At 41.5% G+C, this 20,193-nt stretch overlaps 1 protein-coding gene across 1 annotated transcript in view; it reads right to left on the minus strand.

Annotated features, from left to right (window-relative positions):
- GLMN (glomulin, FKBP associated protein) overlaps positions 1 to 20,193 on the minus strand; it is a 394,839-nt gene that overhangs the window by 271,808 nt on the left and 102,838 nt on the right. Inside the window, exons 6-8 of the mRNA XM_078646323.1 lie at positions 12,579 to 12,698; positions 9,763 to 9,871; positions 4,893 to 5,139 (exon numbers count right to left, since the gene is read on the minus strand). Coding sequence (XP_078502449.1) covers positions 4,893 to 5,139; positions 9,763 to 9,871; positions 12,579 to 12,698 — 476 coding nt within the window. The remainder of the gene's footprint in view (positions 1 to 4,892; positions 5,140 to 9,762; positions 9,872 to 12,578; positions 12,699 to 20,193) is intronic.

The following is a 20,193-nucleotide window of genomic DNA, read 5'->3' on the forward strand; positions in this document are numbered from 1 at the left end:
TTCACCCTAGCAGATGACCAGTGGGAATACTGTTGCTTGCAGACAGAGTATGTCGGCCAGCAGCATGCTTCGTATGATACATTATACGTACCTGCACAGACTATAATACACACCATTTACTTAAAAAACAGACATGTGTGTGGAGGGTCAAGGGGAATATTTAACGACCTGTCTGCTCGCTCCCCTACTGTCAAGATACAAAAAACACAACAGAGCAGACCAGGTCTAGAATGGTGTGTGGCTATACCTGTGACTGTGAAACAGTTGGATGCTGGTGTGTGCATATGCTATTGAAAATAGAAACACAAACGAACGCTAGAACAAGTCCCATCAGCCCACCATTATGGTGGAGTTAACGTCATGTGGGAATTGCTGATCATTCCATATCACATCCGACCATATAGTGCCGGTGCGGAAATGGATGTCAGTAGTCTAGCCATGTTTTCCATCATAGAATGTTGTTAATATAGTGCAGTGCTCAAGTGATAGTGATAAATAAAATTGACTACGCAGACTCAGAGAAACGTTCAAACAGACATCTATGTGTCAAGGGTTAAAAACACGCCGAGTAGTAAGACTACCCTCTGGCGCTGTACAGGACGGTCGACATGTTTCAGCCTAAGGGGCATTGCCCCGGCTTTCTTCAGGACCATAGACATAGAATAGCTACTGCAACTGCAAGTGATGTGTTAGGTGAAAAATAACATTAAATGTACTAAGAAAAAGTTACATATCTACCAGGAGCTTTGACGCTTGGATGCCCACTGGAAGGAAAGAAGAGTGTCTTCTTCCGAGAAAGCAAGAATGTTTTACAGCAACAATAGATTACACACATACATCCGCATGAGTACACAGAGACCACACAGACATCCACACTTGCATGAATAATTTGCATTCTGCAATATACAAAAAGCATAATAGCTTGATCACCCAGAGGCATTTCCTCACAGTGATACTCACCCAGCTTTGTGTGGGTGAAGACCTCACCTCACCCGGCGACCGCTCGGGAGTATGAGGCCCCGCTCTACAGTGTAGAAAAAGGACACACTAAGCACACAACTTTACAGTGCCCAATCCAATTGTTCTACACAATAACCCAACAAACGTGTGATAGAACCCCAACTATCCAACCATGAACTGACCCACATTAGGTCTCCCCTAGGACATAAAGAAAACACACAAGTTGCGGTATTTCCCATGTCCAAGGACACCTTATAGATACTTAAATGTACCTCTAGACAGCTTCTTTTTAACTCCTGAAAACCTACTTTAAACCATAATGTATTGGCATTGGTGGGAGGTCCTGATAGGTGTCACAGGGATAGCTATATAGGCCACCCATAGACAGAAGGCTCCGAAAAACACTAGATCGGACTCGACAGAGCATGAAAAAACTCCATCAAAAAGATATCCCAAGCACACACCTCTGTCGAGTCCGATCTAGTGTTTTTCGTCGGGCGCATGCCATAGGAACAGTGTCTCCGGATTGGTCATGCGCTTGAAACCAGGGTGGACACTAGACCGAGATGAACACCACACCCGTTATGCGTGCTCCATTATTGCGCATGACTCTCACGGGATTCAGGTTTCCGTGTATCCGTTTGAGCGATCGGTATGGAAGCTCTCCAAATGTCTTTCTCCCCCTTTTCATAAAAAGCGGCGATATGTATTGAAACAGCATGCCATTTCTTGGCGGTTCCTGGGTACTGCGCATGCGCGAAGGAGCGGCGTCTTCCTCCGCGCCTCCATCCGCAATTTTTTCAATTTCAAACGCCCAGTATGCTTTATTATCCAATTACCGGCGGCTACCTAAGGGTGTAGGGCGGTTTTACAAACACCTCCACTTCCGCTTGGTCCAAAATCTGGGGCACAGACGGGCAGGTGAGTCGCCTGTTGGCCTTTCTCTTATCCAGTTAATTCCTGCTTGGGATTAAGATCAGTTAATTCGCGCTGAGGAACTTAGATGGCCCCATAATTCTATCAGACTCTGTTTCTAAGGAGGGACTCTGTCGTTTCATATTCCTGGGCACCCAAGGAGCCTTCTGTCTATGGGTGGCCTATATAGCTATCCCTGTGACACCTATCAGGACCTCCCACCAATGCCAATACATTATGGTTTGAAGTAGGTTTTCAGGAGTTAAAAAGAAGCTGTCTAGAGGTACATTTAAGTATCTATAATGTGTCCTTGGACATGGGAAATACCGCAACTTGTGTGTTTTCTTTATGTCCTAGGGGAGTCCTAATGTGGGTCAGTTCATGGTTGGATAGTTGGGGTTCTATCACACGTTTGTTGGGTTATTGTGTAGAGCAATTGGATTGGGCACTGTAAAGTTGTGTGCTTACTGTGTCCTTTTTCTACACTGTAGAGCGGGGCCTCATACTCCCGAGCGGTCGCCGGGTGAGGTGAGGTCTTCACCCACACAAAGCTGGGTGAGTATCACTGTGAGGAAATGCCTCTGGGTGATCAAGCTATTATGCTTTTTGTATATTGCAGAATGCAAATTATTCATGCAAGTGTGGATGTCTATGCGGTCTCTGTGTACTCATGCGGATGTATGTGTGTAATCTATTGTTGCTGTAAAACATTCTTGCTTTCTAGGAAGAAGACACTCTTCTTTCCTTCCAGTGGGCATCCAAGCGTCAAAGCTCCTGGTAGATATGTAACTTTTTCTTAGTACATTTAATGTTATTTTTCACCTAACACATCACTTGCAGTTGCAGTAGCTATTCTACGTCTATGGTCCTGAAGAAAGCCGGGGCAATGCCCCTTAGGCTGAAACATGTCGACCGTCCTGCACAGCGCCAGAGGGTAGTCTTACTACTCGGCGTGATTTTAACCCTTGACACATAGATGTCTGTTTGAACGTTTCTCTGAGTCTGCGTAGTCAATTTTATTTATCACTATCACTTGAGCACTGCACTATATTAACAACATTCTATGATGGAAAACATGGCTAGACTACTGACATCCATTTCCGCACCGGCACTATATAGTCGGATGTGATATGGAATGATCAGCAATTCCCACATGATGTTAACTCCACCATAATGGTGGGCTGATGGGACTTGTTCTAGCGTTCGTTTGTGTTTCTATTTTCAATAGCATATGCACACACCAGCATCCAACTGTTTCACAGTCACAGGTATAGCCACACACCATTCTAGACCTGGTCTGCTCTGTTGTGTTTTTTGTATAATACACACCAGCCAAGATGCATAGGTACCACTTGAGAGACTCGGGACAGATGTGACAGGTGCCAAGCTCCTGGAGCAGATTTTCTGCACTTGGCTTGGGAATGCCCGGGTGTGAGCGAATATTGGACGCAAGTCTTTGACGCTCTAACACTAATGACAAATAAACGCATAGAGCCCTCACCATTGATGGCCTTACTCAGCTATGTCAAACCATTGCAGGCAATACACCACAAATATGTCGGCCTTGCACTACTGATGGCTAAAAGAAGAGTGGCCTGTCGATGGGGCACAGGGCGTGCACCCAAATTCAAGGACTGGATTACCGACTTGGTGACATGCCAGGAAAGGCTCACCACATGCGCCGAGATGTTACCTTGCGCCTATAGGCCCAGAGATATCTGGGCCCCCTTGACATGCTACCTACTGGCCCACCCACAGGAGACATCAGCACCCGATACAGTGAGAGGCACACATTAGCAGAGAAGAAGCACGCGCGACAGGTGTTGAGATATTTCTCTTGACATAAAACAGATGCCAATAGGGTTCCAAGTAATATGTTACCCAATATGAATTGTATCAGCAACTGTACAACTAATGGAAATAATAGGAACTGTAGCAATGTGTTTTTTTGTTTTATAATTGCAAATGTTGTATGCTCTACCAATGCATTTCCGTTTGATGCGCGATAATCCACTGACAGCGTGATGTATTTGGATATGTAACATAAGTAAGACTAATGATGTATGAGCCAAAAGTGCAAGAAAGCCAATAATGTACTGTGTACTGTCGGTATTGATGCTTCGGATGTTTGTTTAATTGAAAACCATAAACAGAAGTTTTTTAAAAAAAACAACTCTTCTTTCCCAACAAAAAAGGAAAATAAATCATGAAAACAAAGTGAGAATTTTCCATTATAGCCAATGTTGTCTACACGAATATAAAACACCCTCCAGAGTGCCTAAAGTGGCAATGGGCTTGCAATGAATGAATGTGCAACATCCAGTAGAAGCACGCACAATGGGTGTTGAGATATTTCTCTTGACATAAAAGAGATGCCAATAGGGTTCCAAGTAATATGTTACCCAATATGAATTGTATCAGCAACTGTACAACTAATGGAAATAATAGGAACTGTAGCAATGTGTTTTTTTGTTTTATAATTGCAAATGTTGTATGCTCTACCAATGCATTTCCGTTTAATGCGCGATAATCCACTGACAGCTTGATGTATTTGGATATGTAACATAAGTAGGACTGATGATGTATGAGCCAAAAGTGCAAGAAAGCCAATAATGTACCCTATACTGTCGGTATTGATGCTCCGGATGTTCTTTGTTTAATTGAAAACAATAAACAGAAGTTTAAAAACAAAAACTCTTCTTTCCCATCAAAAAGGAAAATAAATCATCAAAACAAAGTGAGAATTTTCCACTATAGCCAATGTACACCCTCCAGAGTGCCTAAAGTGGCAATGGGCTTGCAATGAATGAATGTGCAACATCCAGCAGGTCAATTTTATATCACAAGAAAAATGCATATACTTAGCTATTTCAAATTCTAATTGATGAACCGTAATATTTCTCCCAAAAACAATCATATTCAAATAGGTGGTTCTTTTGCCCCGCTCAACAAAAATGGAAAATAATGGCATGTGAATCGCCATGCTAAGTGATTTTAACAGAAGTCGGTAGACTCACAATTTTCGCAACTCTGTCTTCAGTTCCTCACTGCCACATCCAGTGGACACTTTAGCTTGGTTCAGAACTTCATCAACAAAAGGCTTAGCAAATTTCACCAAGACGTTACTGCAAAGACAGAGGCCATGCTTGTCCTCTTTCATTTGGTCTTTGGTGTAGGGCACTGGCAGACTGGAAAGTTGATTCACAAGAGTAGAAAGAGAAAGACCGACTGAATACGCTTTCTTGTCACCGAGTTTCAGCAGCACTGGAAAAAAGAGCACATTAGAAGTCAGGCTTTCCAAAACGCTACATCTCATTTAATGTTTAATGTTAATCAATATAACAAAATCTCCATTACTGGGTGATCAAACATTACTTAATATTGGATGACATTGTTAATGTATTCAAGTTCATAAACTAAAATCTAAATCACAATCCAAGAAGCAAATGTAAACCAAATCAATAAAAGTACTTGTCTTCAACAGAAAAAAAAGTTAACATTTTCAGGTACACATTACACGTTTACCAGAAATATGATTCTGCAAACATAAAAAGACATCAGACAAAATATTTTAAGTTAATGAAGCTAAAAATAACCATGTCTACTACAAGCTCCAGACACTGGAATAAAAACGTATATATAAGAAATTAATAAGGTAAACTAAGTTAGGAAATTCTTGCTACTTGTGAACAGTCAATCATAAAATGGAGGGAGGGAGGAGCCAAGCTCGCGAGCGAAATGGTCGCCTTATAGCTCGGCTCCGTCAGCCCTACGTCCTGACTCACATATCCTGCTGCATATCCTGCCCAGAGACGACATATTTTCGGAGAAATAGAAACGCAACATTTCGCTCTCACTCACCGTTTGACCTGGAGGCTCCGGCTTGCAGTGGTTCCGGAGCTGTGCCCCCCGAGGGGACCGGGGCCTTCGTAGAGCTGGGACCGGGGCATCGCCTATTGGATCCGGCCCGGCGTTGCGGTAACCGTCGGCCCCGGCCGAGAGACTGCACCACTGGAGAGAGCCACTGTGAGAACTTCCCGGTGACCCTGAACCGGGCCTACCTTGGCGGCCATGAGGCTGGTGCGGGGCGCGATGCTCCGTGGACTGACCGTGTGAAGGGGTCTCCCCGCCGCTGCTCCGTCCATCGACCCTGGACCCTCGCGCTCTACCTTTGAGGAGCGCCAGCTCTCGTATAGGTGACCCTCCGCCTCGGGCGGCTCTCCTTTCTGCACCGAAGCGGCCGTTACTGGGACCCCCCGGACATCTGTAAAGTCCTACATTTGTGGACTGCTCCGGGAGTGGCGGAGAGAAGTGAGGGGGCTGATTCTACAAAATGGCTGCCGGGGACCTGAGATGTGGATTTCCTCTTGATGGCGGTCTCCGGTTGCTGGATTGCACGGGAGCAGGGTCATGTGGGCGTGAGCCTACGATTGGCGACGTTCTTGATGCTTTGCGATCTTTGCACGCGACCTTGGCCCCCGGTGCTCCTGGAGACTCGTTGCGATCCGCCGCCATCTTGGGTGGACGCTTCTTCATGGTCCCCTCTTGCCTTGGAGATGCCATTGCCTCGCCCCCCTCGGTGGCTCCGAAGGATGCTGCTACTGTCCATCGACGGATTTACAGGCCGACGGCTTTGGAACCTCCTGCTCTTCGATGTCTGGAAATTGGGGACTTGGATGTCGTGCGGAGGCCCGATCGTCCCCGGGTGCCTGAGAAAAATGGCGGACTGATGCTTGTTTCTGCCTTGATGAGGTCTTGTTTCTATTTTGCTAACATACCCCCGCCTTTTCGATCTGCGGAACTGAACTCTTGTCCTTTACTGCCCCTGTTGCTGTTATTGAGACATTTGAACTGCCTATTTGACCTTTTGTTCACTTGCTTATTGATTGACCTCTCTGACCTGCGTATTTCTTGTAATTTTTTCATTTGTGTGCTTGCCTCGCATCGTGTTGCTCACTTCACACTGTTATTTGGTGGGTGGTAATTGCGGTGAAGAAGGGACTGGGGTAAGATGCATGGCTCCCGTTGGATTATTGGTATACGGATTCGTGACGACGTGGCTCATATCCATAGTGCTATGGGAGACCCCTCTGTAAGTTCTGTGGCGCTCGAGTTCGTGTCGTTCTGGTGCACACGTATTATGATTGTATGGTTGGGCGGAGGGCTGTGGCCGACCGTATTTAATTCTGCCCTCATGCTCCTCCCTCCTATTTACTACCTTGTTTTCATACCTTCTTTTTGTCTTTTTCTTCCTTTTCTCTCTTGTCTCTACTACATTTCGGGTTCTGGTTTAGGGCGACAGGCGCACTGTTTGGAGGGTAGGCCGTAGCCTTCTGCAGGGGTGCCGGGTGGGATGGGTGGGTTGGGTCTTCTTTGATGTTTTATTTTTCTCAGTTCTATGGCCCTTTTGTGTATCTTTATGAGAGTGCCGCGTCTGTCCTTGCCTTCCGTGGTATGATTAGGGTGGGGTCTGTAACATCGCTGCTCTTCTTTTATAGTTCTGCTGCTTTCCATTGCGACTCCCATGCCCTCTTCGCTGCTGCTATTCCTGTTCTTTTATATGTTCCTCGCTACGGGGCGCCTGTTTCAGCGCGGCATTATTCTCTTTTAGTCTGTGTTTTCCTTCCCTTTCCTCTCCCCTCTCCCCTCCTCCCCTTTTCCTTCTCTCCCAAGGTTAGTATGACTGGCTAGTTTTGTTGCTGTCGCTATTCCGGCCCCCCTGTTCTGTATCCAATGTGCTACTGGGTGGTGGGAATGCAAAGTTGTTACTATTTGCATATTGATTTGTGTTCACCACATCTGTTTTTATACCGATGTCTACAGTGCTGACACTTCTGCATTGCTCCCCTTTCTCCTTTTGTTGCTAATGATCTGTTTTGGGAATCCGGATACTTCTTTGTTGTCGCTGAGCCTGTCATACACCTTATTGCTATAATATAAAATTAACCTTATTTTGCTCCTGATTGCTGGCCGTCTAGATCCTTTTACCTCCCCCCCCTTTTTACGATTGTATTGAACGCACCTCTTTACGTCTGATTCTGTGACTTTTCATTTGGACTCTTTGACTGCTTATCGTATCGTGGCCGGCCGGATCGGTTGTAGGCCCTGCTTTGTATATCCTTTCTGTACTAATAAAGGTTTATAAAAAATAAAAATAAAAAAAATAAATCATAAAATGGAGGCACAAAAACAGTGTACCTAATAGAAAAAAATTACACTTGCAATAAGGGCATGGTATGCCATCCCGCTGTAATCAACTGTCTCTTTCTGGTGCCGCTGTGATCAACTGTCCCTTTATGGCAGTCGCAAACAGCTAATTTTTTTTCTTGTAAACAAAATGATCTCTTGAGTCTAGTGGACATTTCAAGTGCACTGAGTGGTGCAGATCAGTGGCTATCACCTCAATTTAGCTCACCACAAAATATTAAATCCAGATGGTGGGTTGAGTTTACTGGGAGAGAGGCCATGACAACTCAGATTCGATTCTGAGAGCGAACCTGCGCAAAGGACACTTCTTTTGCAAGGAGACCTCTACCCCCACTGGAGTTCACTGTTAATGAGATCTATTTAATATGCCCAGCACATAAAAAACTAATAGAGTGGACATTGGTTTTATCAGAGTTTATAATCACAAAGAAAATGTATCAAGCTTGGCAACAAATGTCAACAAGTGGACTCATAGGATTGAGCATATTTATTATGCTCTCTTTTGTATATGCTTAAAGCTTGACTTAATCTCCAGCTATTCTATCTCTCTGACATAATGCTTCAAAATAAATCACTGCAAAAGTATATCGAACATCTACTATGACAGATATTTGATGCTACTTATTCTACATGCAATTGTGACAAAGGTTCATTATAGGTATTCAGGAACTATATCGACCAGCACAGAAGGGAGCATGCTATAGCAGAATTTTAAGACCTCTATTACATATTTACATAACTATTATGGTCATTCTTAATTTAGACATTTTTAAAGTAACTGTAAGAATTAGGATAGAAATATTCACTTCTCTCTGTGTTTGAGCAGAAATGTAGTCTAACTAGTTCTTTCAAGTAATTGTTATTATACATAGTTATTTGTCAAAATTGAAAATCACAAAAGAAAAAAAAAAGCAGTTAAACCTTTTCCTTAAAGGTTACAGAAATTCAACAATGTGGTAATCTGGAACGAACTGCTCCTTGTTCATACCCACTTGAGATCAGGATTGAAGAGTCACACTGGGTTGGATTCATGAAGGTAAGGAGATACTTGGGAACAATGACAATTTCCAGTTTTATAGTGCAATAGTGCAGTCTCACGATTATATCAATTCATTGACATTTGAGAGTATTGAGAAACTCGGATTGAAATTCCAATTTCAGAATCTTTCCAGTTCTACAGACTATGTTCAGAAAAGTCACCCATGTTATTTACTAGCTTTCCATTAATCTGTCCTCATATTAGATATTGAAAATCTTTTTGATAATAGCTGGTATATAGGCAGCTCAAGAAGTTAATCTTTTATGCACGAAAGTGGTCTCTAATCTTACATGAATTATGTACAGGAATGTTGCTGATCTTTACCTTAGGAAGTCTTTTTTATTATGGAAAGAAATTAATTGGCAGACTTCTATTTGCTTCTTTTGATATTTTTAAAGTATTTAGGTGGAAAACCTTTCATACCAATAAACACATTCATTAACTAATAAAAACAAAAGAGGACTGTGATGACAAATCTGATAACGGTTTCATAAAATGTACTTGAATACAAATATGTACAGAAAATAGAGAAACACGTTGATGCGCAAACGTCCCAGGAATACAGTATAATAAGACCCTTTTGTTTAATTTAAAGATTTGATGTAGCTATAAACATTGTAAAGTATTTTGAAAATGGATACCTGTTTGCAGAGGCTGAATCAAAAGTAAAATGATTTTGGATATGTCTTCCCCAGTGGCATCTTCGATCTGTTCAAGTAATCCCAGTAAAAGCTCTTTCGGATTACAAATCTAAAAGGAGTACAAATCATAAATATATTTTGTGATCCTGTGTCTAAATGTTAAGACAGACAGTACGCTTCACATAAAGTATGACAGAGACTTTGATAATTTAGTTCAGCTTAGAGAATATCAACTCATAGGCTAGCATGTACAATTTTAATGGGCACTAGATAAAATTAATAGGATGGTAGATGTTAAGACTAGGCAAGCAAGATCAATGACTAGAATGGCAAGACAGTGACCTCATGTGCTAGGCTGAGATGTACTGGGTGAAGTTTCAGCTTTATACCCACTGAACCACGTTTTAAAACTGATTTTGTACATATTTACACTGACTGTTCGACAACACTCCTATCAAGTAATTGTTAGGGCAAACGAAGGAAGTCAGAATTGTAGAAATGGCTTGGATCATTCCTTAATTTTCAAAATAGCAAAGATAAAGATTTTTTTTATAACTGTTAATTGAAATTTATAAAAATTTACAAAATCATAGGTCACATTGGTCATTGCTCAAGTATACTTTTTATCTGACTCAACTAAAAGATATACAGTAAAGAAATCAACACAAAAACAAACATTTTAAGCTCTCCAAGTGCAGAGCTTCATTGTTGCCTAGACCTAGGCGAAGACATTAGCAGAACATTTGGCTTCCAAGAAGTTAGCAAAACCTTACAGCTAAGGCACTCCTCAAAGTTCAATAAGATTTGTAATTTAGAAGCAGAATAATTAATGCACCAGTGTGATTGCGGACAGGTGTGCCATGCACTCCAAGCCATCCCCATCTGCAGTATTTTCTTTTCTTTAGTTCAGCACAACTGGAAGTTGTCCAAGAGCAGAAGAGGCAGTGATACCGAGCAGTGTACATTAAAAACAAAAGACTTAGACCTCACTGATAAAGATTTAGCAAAGATTTGTAGGAACAACATGCCCCATATTGGCAGACAGAGTGTTCTGGTCAACAGCATTACTGATTTGACACTTACATTTATGCTCACCTTCAACCTCACTGACTATATTTTAATGTATAGGTGCCCGTTAGCATTGGTTATAAACTCACATCTCAAACATTAATTAAAGGAAGAGGTCAAAATTGATCATTTGTACCCTATGTTTTGTGCGGCATAAACATTTTGCTATTGACTTAAGAAAAATTGTTTTAGTATTGCTCCCTGAAAGAAAATGCCCAATTTAACTAATTCTTCAAGCGTTTACCCATGTTTACTCTGAGCTTAATCTCTATTCTTTTCAGATCATATTTTTCTGCTATAATGATAATTTTTGTATTCATCTGAAAATTAATTACTCACTTATTGAAGGTTCTAATGCTTTTTGGTTTTCAAATTAAAAGTTTAACATTTTTTTAAAATGGGCCAGATTCATAAAAAAGACAGTTGAGTTAGTGGGGCTTCCTTGCTCAAATTGCTTACCTTAGGAGCGCAAAACCACTTTTGCCATGCACAAAGGATTTACTCACACAAGGATATTCTCCGGAGTAAATCTATTTTCACAGGCTGACACTCCGCATTCCAGGGTTGGATTCCACTGCGAGTGTGTGTACACCCCAAATGTAAACAATTGTAGTTGCTAACAAACATCTTTCTGAAACATTAGCATCCTGCTGAAAATGTAAAATGAATTCCTCACAGCAGTATGAGTAATGCCTCTCCATGAGGGTGTAGAAAGGGAAATCCCCTAAATTAGTCCGGGGTCTAAGTAAAGGGTTTTAGCACAGGCATAAATATGGTTTCAGTAGAGTGAAAAAAGGTGGCACTGTCTTAAGACTAACAGAAACAGGAAATCACAGATGTTTTCCAGAAAGTTTCCTGGAAACGTATACATTTCCCAAGGTTTGAGGTGTACTTTGTGGAACTATTGTGAATTACTAAAGTTAATGAATGAATTTGTGCTCATGTGAGGTTGTAGCCTTGGGGGTTGAGACCCTAATTACGATGTCGGTCTGAGTTGCAGTCTCGGTGTGGGAACTGAACGACCGTAGGTCTGAGATTCCGAAAACCCAATTACAATGCAACTGCACATGGTGCGGTCGCAAACTTCCATTTCCTGATAGGAGCTTGTGCTGCAGCCAGAAACTGGCTGCAGCACAAGCTCCCATGGAGAAATGGGTGTTCCTGTAAATCCCTGCACTGCATGGTAGGTACCTGAAGGTACCTGCCACACAATGCAGGGATTTACAGGGGGCACCATAGGGGCCCCCAAAGTCATGTTCCGGAAAGCCCCACATGAAAAGCCTGTCAGAAACCGACATCATAATCCTGACGGTGGAAACGCCGCCCGTAGTGGATTATGTGTGGCTTCCGACTGGTTGACTGACTCCTTAAGCCCGTCGAAGCCAGTCTGACCGGTCGGTTTAAACTCCGACCGCCTACAAAGTAATTAGGCGGCTGGACTTCCAACCTAGGATGTCAGTCGGGGGTTTTCGACCGACATCCTGATGACCACCATTAGTTGTTAAGGACAAATGAATTACAAACCATAGCCAGATATGCAGTACAGATACGATGAAAAAGATAAAAAGCCCTAAGTCGAGCAATTACATTTCAGTTTAGAAAGATTGTTAATTGTTAGTTAATGAACAAAAGAAGGATCCTGCAATTGCAGCAGTTAGGATTTACCATGTTAGATTGTGATAATATCCAAAGATATTTGATCATCAACTTCAATCTCCTCATAAGGCATGTCATCAACATGTACATACCTGCACCATTTGATTTATTATCTTCATGCACTCTTTACGTTTCTCATTGTCTTGTTGGCGGGACTGAAAACATTTAACAAGAGGGCTGACAAGATTCCAACCCATGCTTTTGAAGATAACCTGCAAACCAAGTTTGAAAAGAGCAACCAATTAATAATTATACAATGTGCTGTCACCAAATGCAATATCAGATATGAGTATTTACTATGTAGAACAAGGATAACATATATATATATATATATATATATATATATATATATATATATATATATATATATATATATATAGAAATATATATACACACACATGCACATAAATATACATATCACAAGACGAATACAATCAACAATAATAAAATCATAAGGAAACTAATACTGCAGATCCCTTACTGCAGACAACATAGGAACGTATTATTCAGAAACAGTGGACAGGTGTATATAAAATGTCTTCTGCTAGGTTTACACCAGCTTATATCACTCATATACTGAGCCAATGTTCCCAGTTTCTGCATATGTGTGTAATAAAAAATAGACAGAATTTCTTTTTTTTGCCTTATATAATGATGGGAATCGTACTCGAGCACTGTGGTTTTCTGATGACCAATTTCCACTGATATTCTGAAAATGTAGGATTTAAAAACAATTGAAAATAAAATTGTGAAAGAAACATATGTTTTACTGGGACCAAGACCAATGTTATGTTGCCTCATTTGTCTGTACCTTTAAGGCTAGTGCCTTGAGGTAGGAATGTTATGATGTATTGTAGAATGCTGATGGTGCATCTTTAGAATTGTGGGGCAGTTGCAGAGGAGTAGGACTGATTGAGGCTGCTCCCTGGCTCTCACCTGTATTGCATTTATTCTTACAAATAAAGCTGGAATCAATATCTAAGACTGAGCACTTCTTTACAATTGGCGACGATGGAACATGGAGAAGAACCCAGGAAATTAATAAACGATTATTCGAGGAGGTCTACAGGAGAATTGCTGTTGTGGAGAATCGGTTCACAATATAACAGCGGAATCACAGAATCTGATAACAACAATATATCGGCGGTAAGCGGAAGCAATTAGAGCGACGTACCTTTTGTGTAAAAAAAAAAAAAAAGTTTAAATTGATTACGCACGGTGCCTGCTGAATCTCTAGTGCTGCATCTTATGAACAGACGGTGGGATTCCATGCGGGAAGTGCGCGAGACAGTAAACTGACTGGAAGCTCTGCTGGAGCGCGGAGGATATGACGCTGTGGCGCAGGGTCACGCAACGTAACCTTGCGCGGCGGTCATTTTAGTAAAGCGGAAGAAATTGATTTGAAGCAGAGACGCGAGAGTGTACACGGCAGAGACGCTAGGGTCTGTACACAGTGAAGGAATATATTTCGGAGCTAATATTTAAAAGAAAACAAAGAGAAAATAGAAGAAATACAGGTGAAGTTGTCGGGGAGTAGTGAGTTCATACAGGGGAAATTTGAAATTTTGAAATTTAAACTTTATTATTCAGTTAATTAAAACCATAACAATTTAATAGATAAAAAAAACACATCCATTATATAAAAAAGAAAATGTTTTGTTTTGTAAAATTACGTTAAAATTAGCAATAAAACGTCTATTATAAGGCAAAAAGTAAAACTCAAAGATTTCCGATCAATATTTACATCATTGTGCAATAGTTCAAATCGTTAGCATTAGATATCTTCATGGTGTTTAATGCGTTTCTCAAATGCCTGCAAGAACTTCACCAGCTTACAATGTAACCGAGGAGCAGTTGTGTCCAGGCATCCAATAATAGCAGATCTACATGTTCGCAACCTCTTAATCTGAAAACTACTCTTTAAATAATATGTCCGTTCCTTAGACAGCGTCTTACAATGGCAAATTATGTGTATAAGATCTTCTTTGGAGCTGCCACACAAACGACATGAGACAGCTACCTGCTGTTTCCAGGCTGGTTCATCAGCTAATGTTGGAAAGTTACCAAATCTCAATGACATCAGCTTTCTTTTAATAAAAATGGAGTAAGTTGTTTCCAAATACAGTGCCGGTGTCTTATAGCCATTTATTACAGTCCAAGAGTGCGAACGAAAAAAATTCTTTATCCAAAACAAGTGAATGAAGTTTAGCTGCTTTATTTAAAATCTGTTTCAATAAAGCAAATGACAAATTAGTATCCCATAAAGTTTTTGAGCTTGTGGCCTCCAAAGCATACATAAGGAATTGATTGGCTTTGGATTTTTTTTGGGATTGAAGTTCTTGCCATAAATAGGTATTGAGATTGCTATTAACTGCTTTTTGCTTTATTTGATACCACATCTTAATGTATGAGTATAGTCTGCCCAGGGCTTCATTTTTTAATCCAAATTCGAGTCGCATTTGCGCTGGTGATGTCATACTGGGTAATCGTAAAACCTTTTATAAATTTTGGTTGTTAAACTATTCAATAGGTCCGCATCCGTTCCGTGCATTGCCACACTTGCATAGGTCAGGGTTGGGAGAACTTTGTTGGCCATCACAGTTAATAAGGGTTTGAGTGATGGGACCTTCCAGTTTTTTTGTCAACGTACTTAAACCAAATATCAAGGCTCCCGCTCTTTGAGTCAGATATTTCTTCTGTTCTTTTAAATTAAGCTTATCGTCAAGGTAGAAGCCCAGGTATTTGTATGCTGAAACTTTCTCTAATGGTTCTCCTTTTAACCAAATAGCGTGATGTGATCCGCGGCGATTGGTTATCAGCATAGTTTTTGTTTTTGCGATGTTTAAGGCCAGTTTATTTGCCAGCAGGTAAACCGAAAGTTCGTTTACTAGTCTGGTTAGACCCACCTTCGTTAAACTCCTAAGCACTATGTCATCGGCATAGGCCAGATGGTTGAGCTGTAAATCACCTAGTTTCGGCGGATGAGCATTGCAACTATTCAATAGCCCCGATAGATCCGAGATGAAGAGATTAAATAAATGAGGCGCGAGAACACATCCCTGTTTGAGACCAATCGTTGTAGGGACTTTTCTCGATAGCCGGGTGCCATCACCTATTTTCACTTGCGACCATGTATCCGAATAAAATAGGAGCAAACCCCTTAAAATACTTTCCGGAATGGCCCATGCTTTCAATTTCATCCACGATAAATTACGATCGACACTGTCAAAGGCCGCCTGAAGATCGACGTAACACATGTTTAGATCCTGCTTTTTACTCATACACTTCTCCGCAATCATGGTGATGGATAGGATGTTGGCAATAGTTCCAATCCCCTTCCTGAACCCCGTTTGATTAATGGGGATCAGCTCTTTTTCATTCGACCAGGTAACCAGATCGTTTAGAAGTAGTGTTGGAAAATATTTTGCCTCAACATCCTGCAACGCTATTAGACGATAGTTGTTCGGTTTGGATCTTTCACCACCTTTATAAATTGGCATGAATATTGATCCTTGCCAGCTTTCTGGGACTTGGTTTAAATTTTGGACATCTGAGTACAGTTCGGCCAGGCAAGGCCCCCAAAATTCTGGTGAATATTTGTACACAGCTTGTGGAATGCCATTCGGGCGCTGGCGCCCCATTTGATTTTGCTCTTTTAATAATTTTAATTATCTCTTCCGCTGTGTATAGATTGGTCTGAAGGTCTGTACTCAGTTCATTACCGTTTTTGTTAGTCCTCGATTGGTTCGCTTGATATTCTGCGGGGCATATTGTTTTTAGACTTTTTGGACAAAGTTCACTACAGTAGCTTTTTAACGTGGTGTCCGTAAATTTTGAAGCAAGGAACGATGCCCACTCTGATTCCTGCACATTTGAAGTTAAGACGTTACGGGGTCTTGTTGATTGATTTATAGTTTGCCAAAATGTATTTGTGTTCTGTAATTTTGAACTATAAATAATTTTTGACCAAAAACTATCATTTGTTGACCTTTTAAGTTTCCAGATCATATTTTTATATTCCTTTCGCTGAGCACGGAAGCTGGCCCATTGGTTTGTACCATGGTCTGCCGACTAACTTCTTTTGGGCTTTTCGAAGTTGTTTTTTCAGATCTTGTAGCTCTTTCGGGAGCTTAGTCCGTGGACCTTCATTGCTGGATTTTATGACAGGCAACTTCATTTTTTGTTTTAATTTTAACAAAAAAAGAGACCATCCTTGGATCGCATTTGGGACATTCCCAATCTTTGTCAATGTTTCCTTCATTGTTGAATCCCACTCTTGTTCATTTGTGTTGGACCAATTTATACGTTTCAAGTTAACAGAGTTCAACTGACCTTTCAATATGTATGACGATTGCAATCTTTCCATGTTAAGGTTAAATATGATGTGTTGCATTCATGGTCACTCAGCACTGTAAACTCTATTTGAAAGCTAGTTACCAAAGGAAAGATTGAAAGGCTAACCATTGTATAGTCCAAGGTGGATTGTGAGAAAGGACCAACGTATGTTTTGCTGGGGGGTTGATCTTTCGGGAACCTCCCGTTCAGTACACGCAGCCCAAGGAACTCTAACTCGGTCACTAATTGGATTGCCTGTTTGTCCTTTCGTGTTCCTACACTACTTTGTATCTGTTCGGGAACACCCCAGTATGCATTATCAATTGTTAGTTTATCATCCTCAACCGGAGTTAGGATCAGGTTGGAATTAAAGTCACCAGTAATTATTATATCAGCTAATGGTTCAATCGAGCGTAAGTTGGTGATGACTTTGCACAATATCTCGTTCTTTAACTTTTTTTTCTTAATTTTCGGTTGTGTGTAATAATTTACAAGGACTATTGGATTGGTTTTATTGTAATCTGTTAGTTTGATTAGCTGAATACTTGAATCTGGTGACTGTAATTGTTCTGAATTAATCTTTAGGGATGAAGACACGTATACTGAAAATCCACCTATGGCCCGGCCATAGATCTTACATTTTTCCCTGCTACACCATGGTGTATAAACCCGGCAAGGGCAATTTCTTCTCGTAGCCAGGTTTCTTGTAGAGCAATTATATCACAACCTTGCCATTCATCCAATGGAAAGCCTCCCTCCAGTAAACGTTTTGCACCAGCAATATTCCAGGATACCACATGTATATCCTTTTTGGTGTCTTGTTTCAATTTCCATTCAATTGGTCAGACCTTTCTTTTTTCATTTAACATACCAGGGAGCCATTTCCAATTATCTGTGGAATTGTCTGATTCCCCATTTCCCCGTTTTATTTCTTCATGTTCTGGCATGGGTTCACTTCTACCCTTAGCATTAAATAATATTGAATATACTGTTTTTTTAATTTTATTTAAAGATACATCGTCCATTTTCTGGGAATGTTTAACTCCACCCTGCCTCTTCAATGGGGCAGGGTAGCGTGGGGAAATTTGATGCGATATCTGGATGCCCCATGATTGAAAGATATTGACTTTCCCCATAATTGCTTCTGCTATTTGTGTTGATTTCCAAGTTGTCAAGGTTTGTTTTGCTGAAGCATCGGTCGTGCCTTTAAGAAATTGAACCCGCTCAAGATCGTCTGTACAAATAACCTTTAGGTCTTCAAATTCCGTCAATAGCTTCAAAATGTTGCTCCTATTTAATATGTCATGTGCCCCCTGAGACTTGTACTCTGGTGTCCAGATTATTTTATGCAGCTCCAATCCAGCTTTGTAATTGACTGACTGCTTAGGGATGCCTGATTCCATATTTACCTGAGTACTCTCTGGATTCTTTACACAGAATTTCCATGTTTTCTCGGCCAGGGCACTATGCTCCGCATCCAGTCTTTGACGCTCATGGATTGATCGATCCTCTCTAGTTACAGTCGCAAGCTCTAGTGATTGTATGGAGGAAACTGGAGTTGCCCATTGACATTCGTCACTATCCACTGACATTTGTGCGAGTTTATTTGAACCTTCTAGAGGAGTAATTTTGTCTGTTGAGTGACCATCAACCTGTAACTTAGCTGGTATAAATTTCAAGGAGTTGCCATTAAGTTGTTGGCATCCTTCCTCTTCTCCCTTATCTGTGCCGTGGGCAATGGCTTCAATGGGCTTAATCTTATACTTTACTTCAGGCTGCATACACTTAGTACCCATAATATTGCACTGTATGGCTGGATCTGCGGTGCGCGATTGATTTGTACCATCCATCTTATTATGCTGTATTTTTTTTAACTTGTAGTTCGGACTGGACTGTTCCCATGGGGCACAGGGTCAGCGCTGATTTGCATATCGCCATTGTCTAACCCAGGGTGGTGTGGAGTGGAAAAACGATGGATTTGGGCCCAGATCTTTGGACTGGGGTGAATGTGTGACATTGATCCACATGCTGTCCATCATTGTTGTGTTTGCAGTTACCGCTCTAAGTGTACTGGGGATGCTCAGACGTGAGTCCCAGGCACTCCACACCACTGGAATCAAGCTAGCCGGGCTGAAGAGAGGTGTTACCTCGAAACCGGGCCGGTCCTCGGATGCTTGTTTCTGTTCTGGGAAGGACATGGCTTTTGTAGTTCGGACTGGACTGTTCCCATGGGGCACAGGGTCAGCGCTGATTTGCATATCGCCATTGTCTAACCCAGGGTGGTGTGGAGTGGAAAAACAATGGATTTGGGCCCAGATCTTTGGACTGGGGTGAATGTGTGACATTGATCCACATTCTGTCCATCATTGTTGTGTTTGCAGTTACCGCTCTAAGTGTACTGGGGATGCTCAGACGTGAGTCCCAGGCACTCCACACCACTGGAATCAAGCTAGCCGGGCTGAAGAGAGGTGTTACCTCGAAACCGGGCCGGTCCTCGGATGCTTGTTTCTGTTCTGGGAAGGACATGGCTTTTGTAGTTCGGACTGGACTGTTCCCATGGGGCACAGGGTCAGCGCTGATTTGCATATCGCCATTGTCTAACCCAGGGTGGTGTGGAGTGGAAAAACGATGGATTTGGGCCCAGATCTTTGGACTGGGGTGAATGTGTGACATTGATCCACATTCTGTCCATCATTGTTGTGTTTGCAGTATTTTTTTAACTTGCAGAGATTTGGTAACAGTGACTGTTTGCTCAGGGTTTTTACACGCTTTTTTGGACACTAAGTTACCTTTAGTATTCGTATCTTCATTTACTGAAGTATCCGTGTTACTTCCACTTTTGTCAACAATTTTTGATAGACCTTGGTTCAAGTTCGCGAAAATAGGATACACTCCATATCCCTTGTTTGAAGCCACCTCACTTTTCTTGTTTCGAGCTTTCCTCTCTTTTTTCCTTTGTCTCTTGGATAACCTTGGCTTTGTGATCTCGTTATTACTAGAGTCTCACAACACCGTTTTATTTGCTACTTCGTTAATTTTGATCCTGACCATGGCCTTTTTGTCCACATTGGGGCTCATCATGTTTGAGGATTTTTCATCGATCGGTAAGTTTTCATCAAGTTTAGAGCTGCTGGCACTGTCCAGCGTCTGATCTCCATTAATCAAGCTTTGGTTTAAGGTTAAAATCTGTTCGAAGATGATAGGGAGAGAGCTCAATTTATCCAAAACAGGGCCACAAGGGCAAGAGGGTTGTGACTGATATGTATGGGCTTGTGCTCTTTTGATCAGGTTATTCAGGTTGTCCAACTTTGTATTTATCCCTGCAGTATATTAGACGCTATGATATTCATTAAGTCGATTTGAATATCCAAC

Source organism: Lissotriton helveticus, chromosome 1_1 (assembly GCF_964261635.1).
Source record: "Lissotriton helveticus chromosome 1_1, aLisHel1.1, whole genome shotgun sequence".
Taxonomy (NCBI): domain Eukaryota; kingdom Metazoa; phylum Chordata; class Amphibia; order Caudata; family Salamandridae; genus Lissotriton; species Lissotriton helveticus.